Source organism: Tarenaya hassleriana, unplaced genomic scaffold (genome assembly GCF_000463585.1).
Source record: "Tarenaya hassleriana unplaced genomic scaffold, ASM46358v1 Cleome24, whole genome shotgun sequence".
In the NCBI taxonomy this organism is placed as follows: domain Eukaryota; kingdom Viridiplantae; phylum Streptophyta; class Magnoliopsida; order Brassicales; family Cleomaceae; genus Tarenaya; species Tarenaya hassleriana.
The window spans coordinates 1,247,216-1,256,705 of record NW_010965696.1 but is presented as its reverse complement, the minus strand read 5'-3'; the positions used below and the strand labels follow the sequence as shown (position 1 = coordinate 1,256,705).

The 9,490-nt window shown below is 41.6% G+C and overlaps 3 protein-coding genes across 5 annotated transcripts in view; 1 reads left to right on the top strand and 2 right to left on the bottom strand.

Moving 5' to 3' along the window:
• The window catches only part of LOC104815788 (protein kinase APK1A, chloroplastic-like), a 3,166-nt gene extending 1,171 nt beyond the window's left edge, over positions 1-1,995 (top strand). For 2 of the 3 annotated variants that reach the window (XM_010544345.2, XM_010544344.2), the window contains exons 3-7: positions 203-528; positions 640-775; positions 865-1,007; positions 1,115-1,238; positions 1,322-1,995. In XM_010544345.2, the coding sequence (XP_010542647.1) occupies positions 203-528; positions 640-775; positions 865-1,007; positions 1,115-1,238; positions 1,322-1,746 (1,154 nt within the window). In that variant the 3' untranslated portion in view covers positions 1,747-1,995. The remainder of the gene's footprint in view (positions 1-202; positions 529-639; positions 776-864; positions 1,008-1,114; positions 1,239-1,321) is intronic. The other variant, XM_010544346.1, reaches the window with a different exon arrangement.
• A 534-nt stretch (positions 1,996-2,529) lies between these two features.
• On the bottom strand, positions 2,530-6,768 carry LOC104815786 (receptor-like protein kinase At3g21340). Its single transcript, XM_019202790.1, has 14 exons — positions 6,693-6,768; positions 6,327-6,477; positions 5,836-6,024; positions 5,159-5,696; positions 4,583-5,058; positions 4,340-4,484; positions 4,067-4,138; positions 3,901-3,972; positions 3,738-3,815; positions 3,449-3,651; positions 3,171-3,370; positions 2,953-3,079; positions 2,803-2,868; positions 2,530-2,708 (listed from the first exon to the last, which is right to left on the bottom strand). The coding sequence occupies exons 1-14, from the start codon at positions 6,711-6,713 to the stop codon at positions 2,530-2,532; spliced, it is 2,517 nt and encodes an 838-aa protein (XP_019058335.1). The 5' UTR covers positions 6,714-6,768.
• LOC104815787 (RHOMBOID-like protein 1) lies at positions 6,558-9,490 on the bottom strand. The gene is made up of 6 exons (XM_010544343.1): positions 9,004-9,490; positions 8,192-8,355; positions 7,708-7,871; positions 7,343-7,602; positions 7,133-7,259; positions 6,558-6,847 (listed from the first exon to the last, which is right to left on the bottom strand). Exons 1-6 carry the CDS (start codon positions 9,315-9,317, stop codon positions 6,725-6,727), a joined length of 1,152 nt encoding a protein of 383 aa, XP_010542645.1. The 5' UTR covers positions 9,318-9,490; the 3' UTR covers positions 6,558-6,724.

Below are 9,490 nucleotides of genomic sequence, written 5' to 3'. Positions count from 1 at the left end.
CTTTCCCTTTTCTCATTTCATGGTTAAAAGATCTGGTACGAACTTTAAAAAGTTAAGTTTTGTTATTTCGTTGCTCCCCGACATTCCCATCCGGGGATAGGTTTTGGTGATTGGGATATAAGGGGGGGTTAGCTTCTAAGTTAGGCAAATGTTTTTGTCAAAAGGGATAAAAACTAAACTACAATTTTTGGTGGGTGTGTAGGGGCCAGTCCGAAGTACATGAGCTCGGATGGGAACCAGACGGGAAGTATGGGAAGCAAGGCCTCGTCTGTGTCAGTTCGCCCGACTCCACGTACAGAGGGCGAGATCTTGCAGTCTCCGACCCTCAACAGCTTCAGCTTTGCCGAGCTGAAAGCCGCAACCAGGAATTTCAGACCAGACAGTGTCCTTGGTGAAGGCGGCTTCGGCTGCGTTTTCAAGGGATGGATCCATGAGCAATCTCTCACCGCTACCAAACCAGGAACTGGTTTGGTTATCGCCGTCAAAAGACTTAACCAGGATGGTTGGCAAGGTCACAAGGAGTGGTTGGTAAGCTATATAAAAAGCTGATCCTTGTCTGCTTCTTTGCTGTCTTGACTTTAACCTACCTGTTGTGCATCATCTTGTCTGAAGAGTGTTTCTGTTTCACTGATGTTGAAGACAGAAGTGAATTTCTTGGGGCAGTTTTCTCATCCTCATCTCGTGAAGCTGATCGGTTATTGCCTGGAGGACGAGCATCGTCTTCTTGTGTACGAGTTCATGCCTCGGGGAAGCTTGGAGAATCACCTTTTCAGGAGTATGTTCTTCGTGATAATCGAATCCCGAGATGCTTTTAAACTAAAACCCGTGTAATATTTCTCAACATTCGGGTTTTGTTTATTGCAGAAGGTTCGTATTTCCAACCCTTATCTTGGAATCTCCGGTTGAAAGCGGCTCTTGGTGCTGCAAAAGGCCTTGCCTTTCTTCACAGCGCAGAGACGAGAGTGATATACCGGGACTTCAAGACTTCAAACATCCTTCTTGACTCGGTATTTTTAACCTTTTCTACCATTGATGATTCGATTTCTCACAACCAAATTTCCGAAAGCCTCAAGCTTTATGATGGAAAACCATCTCGGATGGAACATGGCCACAGGACTACAATGCAAAGCTTTCTGACTTTGGATTGGCAAAGGATGGACCGACGGGTGATAAAAGTCATGTCTCCACTCGGGTCATGGGTACCTACGGGTATGCAGCTCCTGAATACCTCGCTACTGGTAAATTTTTTTCGATCTTTTCCAGATCTTCATCTCTCTCATGGGTTTGATTTTGGCTTGACCATCACTTTCCTCTTTCGCAGGTCATTTGACAACCAAGAGCGATGTCTATAGCTTCGGGGTAGTTCTTTTGGAGATTTTGTCTGGACGACGAGCTGTTGACAAGAACCGGCCAACCGGACAGCACAACCTCGTCGAGTGGGCAAAACCATACATGGCAAATAAAAGGAAGATATTCCGGGTTATTGACAACCGTCTCCAAGATCAATACTCTATGGAAGAAGCCTACAAGGTGGCGATACTCGCATTGAGATGCCTGTCCGCAGAAGTTAAGCTCAGACCAAACATGAAAGAGGTTGTCTCACAGCTTGAACAGATCCAAGCTCTAAATGCCACGGGAGGTGTCGAGAGAAAGGAGAAGAAAGCACGCCCGAGAAACACAGAGAGCGTTATCGCCAAGAAAGCCAAGGTGGGTTGTTGCCCATCTGCATCGCCACTGCATGTCTGAGGAATTAAACATGTCTTTGGGTCGTTTGAGGTTTCCTTCAATGTCCTGTCCTTGCCTTTGATGTACAGTTTTGTCGGCTGCATCGGCGAGAGTCACCTCCATGGGTATTTTCACGACGTGGAGATATTGAGATCGATCATGTAACAACAGTATTCGTTGACTTGCGTGTAGAATTTGCTCTGCGGCCTTCATTGCGATTCTGTAACATACTGCTTCTTCACAGATCAACAGATAAAGTTTCCAACTCAATGCATTTGTTAACCTGTTCCAGAAAGAAAACTTGAAAAATATACACGAATATAACTGAAAGAAATAAGTAGGCAGCCCAATCGGGGCTCACTTCAATGCCAAAGCTCATGTTTTTTTAGTTCGAGGGGTCTTTCTCAGCTTTCAGACACTTGTTCAGTTCATGTACAACCTCAGACATGGTTGGCCTTCCCGTGGAAGAAGGCTTTACACATGACAGTGCAAGATCTATAACTTTCCGGACAGAAGCAGAGTCACATTCCCCATGGAGGGTTGGATCTGTAATACTCTTGATATCTCCTTCGGCAATCTTAAAATGCACCCACTCAGTTATGTGGGGCTTTTCACGAGTTTGGTCGATCACAGGTCGATTTGTAATGATTTCCAACAAGACGATCCCGAAACTATAGACATCGCTCTTATCGGTCAACCAATTATTCTGATAATATCTGCAAGATACGATATCAAACGTTTTAACAAATGGAAAAGGAAGATCATTTTCAGAACATGCATTAAGCTATGACCTAACAGCAATACTTACTCGGGATCAAGGTATCCAGGAGTGCCTGCGATAACAGTTGAAACGGTTGGAAAAGATCTTGAAAGGCCGAAATCAGCAAGTTTTCCATGGAAATCCTCCGTCAACAATATATTCGAACTTTTGACATCTCTATGGACCATCCTTGGTTTGCATCCATTGTGTAAGTACTCCAATCCTAGCTTAGTCAAAAACTCATTCATGTTTGTGTTCGTGGCGAAAAACGAAAAAGATGAAACGAGAAGATAGGGAGAACGTGAAAAATCAGAAACCTGATGCGGCCTCAGCAACGATTCTTACTCTACTTGCCCAGTTTAAAACAGAACCACCATGTTTTCCTGCAATTAACCATATGGCAAGAAATTTAAAACCTTCCAAATTCTTGTAGTGTTATGGCCATCTAACACAAGTAATTAGCTTACCTGAGTGATGTTGCCTTAAGTCTCCATTGGGCATGTACTCATAGATGAGTGCTACATGGTCCCCTTCATCACAGTATCCAACAAGGCTTACCAAATTTACATGGTGAACTCTCAAAAGAAGTTCAACCTGACCAACCGTGTAAAAAAGGCGAAATCCATCCTCATGATTCCGGAAACATGTATGACATATTCGGTTAAATGATCATGAGTAAAAGTACCTCAGCCTTGAATTGTTTATCGCCAAGAGGTGATGAGTGAGAGAGCACTTTAACAGCTACTTGTTCGGCCTCGTTCACATGACCATGATAAACCGTTCCAAACCCTCCTTTGCCAAGAACTCTTTGGAAGTTTCTCGTCATTGATACAACCTCTGAATAAGTATACCTTCTCTTTTGCTTTTCGATTGAGAGGCGTGGACCTGTGGAGCAAAACAAATACTGTATCTCAGCTTAAGTTACAAGAGATTTTGTGGATTAAAGTGATCTCTCCAAAGTACCTTTTGATGGTTTTCTCTTTCTGAAAATAAAAACAAGAACCAGCATTACTGTAATAACGATGACAGAAGCAACCGATGCAAAGATCGGTACTAGGATTTTGTTTTTCTCATGTCCACCATTTTCGATGTTTCCTTCACTTTCACCATTTCCACCTGGAACTTTGCATGAACCTGACGGGCAAAGCTTTGGATTTCCTTGAACACTACATATTACAGTGTGATTCAAGGCAGTGATTAGTTTACAAGTGATGGACAATCATGGAAGCAGAATTATTTGAGACGTCTTTACTTTAGCTTTAGTCCGTTCTTTGATCTTTCAAGAAGGGCTGGAGGAATCGAACCACTTAGATCGTTCCTGCTCAAGTCTCTGTTAACATGAAAGGTTGGTAACATCATCAAAATTCTGAACAGCCCAAGGCAAATGTTCATGCTACTTTCTACGAGCAACTTACATAACCAATAACGATTTCATGGTGCCCAGAAATTCAGGTAATCCTCCCGTCAAGTTGTTGTCTGATAAGTCCCTGGTGTTATATTTTTTTTACATTTAACATTAAACTGATGTTGTCTCTATTTGCAGTAATGTTTTTGCATCATGTCAAAAGCAAAACGACTTACAGTTCTTGAAGGCCGGTTAGATTTTGAATGCCGGACGCTATGATCCCATTCAACCCACTCGAAGACAAGTTTCTGTTTATATGATCACAAAACACATTTCAGAACTGAATTCAAAAGAAGAACACTAAAGTGGATGCATATGGACAGAGAGAAGTTGCAACTTCTGGGATTTTCTTGTATTACTGAAACAGTTTCTTTCAGAAGTAAATGAAATCCAATGTTGACTAGTCATATACTATAACTGTTTTTTGTCTGCCGGTTAAATGATCTTACAAGGAAATGATTCTCGGAGGTGTAGACATATTCGTATAGCTGCAGTTTAGACCATCCCACAAGAACTGTTGAGGGGAGCATGGATCTCCTTGCCAACTGATTCTACTCAATCTATATGTAGCTTCGATATTCTTGATAGCAATAACTGACAGAAACCACGGAGAAACCGAGAATTAGCAAAACCGGAAAAAAACATGGGTTTATATGCAAGAAAAAGACTAATATCAGCACTTGCTTAGATACCGTCGTTTTGATCCGTTTCCGGCTGTGGAAGCTGAATTGCTGTGAAAACCTCGATAGCGTTAAGCAAAGGTGGAAGAGTTGAACTCAGAGTTTTCACCAGTTGAACACTGCATTTCCCACCGTCACATTTCTCAGGGGCTGTGCTGAATATTGTATCCAGAAACAGCTTCTTAGGACTATAAGCCGTGTAAGTAACATTTCCATTGATCACGATGCTGAATTCTCGGGTAACGTTGGTCTGCATGGCTTGGATCTCAGCAAAGTGAATGTATGTGTAAACCTGGTCAAAAGGGTTATCCAATGTCCAGTTTATGGTTAATAGTGCACCGGCGTTTGTTGGTGTCGCGGCTGTTGCAACTGCAGCTTCTGGTGGTTCATAATTACTTGAAATGTTTATAGTTAAAGCGGTGGTTATCTGTGTCCATTCCGGTAAGAAGAACGGAGACCAATTACGATCAACAACATCATCGGGATACCTAGAACAATAACAATCTTGTATGAGACATAACTAAGGAAATGAAATCTAAAGCTATGTCAGTTATGTCTCTTAGATAAGAAGTTTGGCTTAAGACTTACCGTATATAGCGACCAGAACTGGTAAGATAAACCCGGAACAAGTGCTTCAAGGAACCGGCTTCAATAATATAAGTATCGCTTTTAAATGGTCGTAGTTCCAAGGCTGTTATGAATGGTAAAGTTGTTCCTGTCTTAACCAGACAAATCTCCAAAGAGTATGATGTTGGCATGTGAATGATCTCTTCAACTGTTCCATTGATCTTCCCTTCCAAATCTACAGTTCCCCATTTATTAGGGCCTATATACAGATCAAATCTCGGGGGATCATCGAGACCGTCATAGTTTCCGTACACAAAAACGCCTTTGATCAAGTAATTGACGTTCTTGATGACACTGAGATTGTAGCAGTTCCGTATTCCTTCTGGAAAGTACCTCAGAACCACGTAAGGTTTTATGTAGTTTTCTTCGAGATCTTTCTGGATACTACCACTTTTCCCACTGTGGACGAAATCAGAATCTGATACAAATGTTAGACCGGTTGACAATTCGGTATAAGGGGACTCTGCAGTGGGCAACCCACAATCCAAACTGATGAACCCTGTTAAGACATTGAAGAGAACATTAAATAAAACGGATATAATCTTTAATAGAAAAAGATGTCCTTTGAACACATTCAAAGTGAATCCAGAGAAGGGTACATAAACAATGTCTATAAGCGTTATAATTCATTCATGTACCTTGCTGATTCTGAGCTTGAGCAAGAGATATACTTGAAAAAGTTGAAATCAACGCCAAAAAGCATGTAACGGCTCTCCATTTTCTACAACTGTCCATGGACATCAACCATGGCCACAAACAGACAACGTTTGACGCTATAAGAGCAACTCCTCCCATGGGACATGACATAGAGTTGGAGAGTTCAACCCCTGAAAAAGTCAACTGCCAATTGAAAATGGTGTGATGAGCATAAAGGACAGCAAAACGTTTGATACATACAGGTTGGTGGTTGAAAATGAAAGAATGAATTTTTTGAAGTATGTTTTGTAGAGAAAAACTGGTACAGATGGAATTCAAAGAAGCCATTTCTCCAACTAATTTTGCTGGAAACAATGTCTAACAATTCTCACACATGCTTATCCTAAACTCACATCGCATTTTAATGTTCATACCTCGTTACAGGTTTCTTGCTTTCACTCGGGAATGGCATGTAACTAAAGTCATACGATACCTGAAGATACTCCAACATCAAAGATCTTTTTCTTAGTGTTCATTGAAGCTGAGTTGTTAAGAAATCTGAAAGTCCGACCATACTCCAACAGAAGGCTGCAATGGCTGCTGCTCTCTTGCCTCCGACAGACTTGGAGTTCACTTCCTCCTAACTGATTCTCTAGGGTTTCAAGAATAACATATACATGTACAAAAGCACACACAAGATATGACTGAAATGGCACCCGTGCTATGAACGCAAACTCGTTACTTTCATTTCTTCTTTTGTTTTGGTTTCGAAAACAATTGTCCAAACAATGAACAAAAAAAAAACTGAAATACAAGATAGAATTAAATGAATGTCTTTCTACAGAGACTCCTTCCTTACCTCCTCTCTATATAAAAGCATGTGTAGTTGTATCAGCTGCACAACTGAGAACACAACTGTTGAAACTGGAACTGGTTGTCGCCTGAGACCGTGTACATCCCTGTTCTTCCATTAGTGATGCATGTCAAGTTCATCCTGTTCCTGATCCGTCTCGACTGCACCAGACACCAATTTCCATAATCACCGGTTTTGAACAAACTATGTCGCGAAAATGTATTTGAAACAGTACTCGCCCAACAGAACCTCCATATTCTATCTTCTCCATTTATATGGAACCATGTCACCAGATTTTGTTATTTCAACTAGGTTTGTACAATGTTCTTATACAAACCCAATTACAGATGCAAAATAACGAACCTTGGGAACAAACAGAAACCAAAAGACATGCACAGGCATTTGGGTTTAAATAGGTTCAAGAAAACTGTATAGCTTTTTTTTACCTCACAGTAGACATCTGATGATATGCAGCTCCATAACGACGTAGGAATACAGATGAGAAAATGGCACCATGAACAATGATTGTTCAAATCTGTCCCTCGAAGAAGCACTACTAGGCCAGCTGTGTATCTGAACATGTTGCATAGCTTTACATCAGATATTTGAAAGTAACTTTCATTTTCTTCCACAGAAAGACGGCAATTATAGCTTACCCGGCTATCAAAAGTACTAAGGATATGACCCATAGAACATATTGATATGTTTTATGTTTCGACTTAGCAGACAGTGCAGCATGTCTCCGAGGTGCAGTCTTCTGGTCGAAGTATCCATACTGAGGACGGATTAAGAATACGAAACCTAGAAGAAAGCCGGATGTGAATCCTCCGAGATGGGCAAAGTTGTCTACATGTGGAAGAATACCCACAGCTAAATTTATGGCTATGATGAAGATGAGAGTTAGAAGAGCTGCAAACTGCCAACGGAAACAAATGAAGCATTCAGCACGCGGGTATGTGAAAGTTTTGATCCCTTTTTTTTCTCTCTTCTTTTGATTTGTTAATATGGAAATGGCTGTCACCTTATTTGCATATATAGTCCAATTCGTGAGTAGCTCTGAAAGCATAGCACCGAGCAAGCCGAAAAGTGCTCCAGATGCACCAACAGAGATACCAGTCCGGTTGAAGAGAGAAGACAACAAGCTTCCACCAAAACCAGAAATGATATAGAGCATTCCGATGCGTACTGTCAGGAAATTTTCAGCAAGGGTCAGAGGTTTTGTAGTGTGGAAGCAAACTAGCAAAGTGTGAACTATGAAGCAATATCATGTTCAAGAATTCCATATTAGCCACACTAAGAATGATTTCCCAATATCTGAAAAAAAGAACAAAAGACCAAAATCATCAAAATCTGGTATTTATCTGTCTCGATGGCAACACAGCATTGGCATTGTAAAAGTTTTGAACTTTAATGAAGAGATTGAAAGAGTCAAGATTCAGGCAAATGATTGATCCTAAAAGAAGGGAAAAAAGTTGACAACTGAGAAAATCAGGTCCGGTGTATACCAAATCCAAATTCTTGCTCAAGTCGAATGCCGATGAAGAGAAGGCTCAGCATATTGGCAAATAAATGGAAAAGTCCGGCATGCAGCCATATACAAGTGAACAGCCGCCACACCTGTTTCTTTTGGACCACCATGGAAACATCTAAGGCACCCATTTTATCCAATCTGGCATGCAAAAGGCACGATTTCAAGACATTAATGCATATTCCACATTCTGGGTACAGCTAAACCAGGTGTCTGAGAATCTTAATCTCATCAGCCATAGAACAACTGGACAAGGCCGAGTGAGTACAGACAAGAACATTCTTATCAAGTTTCGAAATGTAGTCAAGTATGAATTATCACTGTAACCCCCCGCAAAGTGAAAGGTCCGTAGTTGACTGTCAGAAAGTACACCAGAAGCAAAGATTCAATACAAATTACCCTAGACACGAAGTCCCATAAATTTCTATATGGATGCATTTGCCAACTCTATTCACCAAATTTCATATTCAGGCAGCCTACAGAAATTCTTAAGTTCTAGAAAAAGTAGCTATTCAACATGAAAGTGGCGAACGCCAATCATCAGTGTAAAAATTAGCAAGAACGAAATATGGCCCCATCAAATTTTTAACATCATATCGCCATTGTAACAGAAGTTTCTACGAAATGTGTGTCATTGGAACCCATGAATCTGAAGTTACAGAAATCAACTATAGATTCAAAATCAAGACTTGTCAGCAAGAAACTCACTTACCAGTAAACAAAATCAGGAATTACCCAAACAAGCGGGCATAGTTGCCAAATAAAGTTCAGAGATTTAGGGTTACCCACGTAGAAGCAGAAGGACCCAGAAGAGGATTTTCCTTCATCGGTTGAAAAGCGAATCTCCCCAATTTCCTAGCGAAACAATTCGGCGAATTTTTGGGGCAATCGTTGATATACATGGCGATGGCGAACAAGACAATGTTAGCCACAGCGAACGCCGGCACAAGCCAAGGCGCCCACAGCTTGAACGGCCTGAACTCCGAGAACGCCGAGTGATTTCTCCGGCGACGCGCCGCCGAGGACGGCGACTGTCCGGCCGCATTGTGCGGCGGGGGGGTCACCACCTTGATCTCCACGCCCTCCTGCCGATCCCGCGTCATTACAACTGCTCCCTCCGACCGATTCGATCGAGAGAACAAAAAGCCGAGAAAAAAGGAATCGAGCTTCACGACATTGTCGTGCAAACGCTAAGGAATCTCCTCTGATGAGAAAGTGAATCAAGCGTCTTTGCTCCTTCTCCCTGAAATCCCTCGCGGACACGCTAATTAACTAA

Excerpts from the sequence above, each read along its gene's own strand:
- LOC104815786 (XM_019202790.1), bottom strand. The coding sequence starts at position 6,713 with ATGCTTTTATATAGAGAGGAG. Across the intron at positions 2,869-2,952 it reads CTTAAGGCAACATCACTCAG|GAAAACATGGTGGTTCTGTT; the intron begins GTAAGCTAATTA and ends GGTTAATTGCAG. Across the intron at positions 2,709-2,802 it reads CGTTGCTGAGGCCGCATCAG|GATTGGAGTACTTACACAAT; the intron begins GTTTCTGATTTT and ends TGACTAAGCTAG.
- LOC104815787 (XM_010544343.1), bottom strand. The coding sequence starts at position 9,317 with ATGACGCGGGATCGGCAGGAGGGCGTGGAGATCAAGGTGGTGACCCCC. Across the intron at positions 8,356-9,003 it reads CTGGGTCCTTCTGCTTCTAC|ATTGGATAAAATGGGTGCCT; the intron begins GTGGGTAACCCT and ends TTTGCATGCCAG. Across the intron at positions 7,260-7,342 it reads TTAGTACTTTTGATAGCCGG|ATACACAGCTGGCCTAGTAG; the intron begins GTAAGCTATAAT and ends CAACATGTTCAG.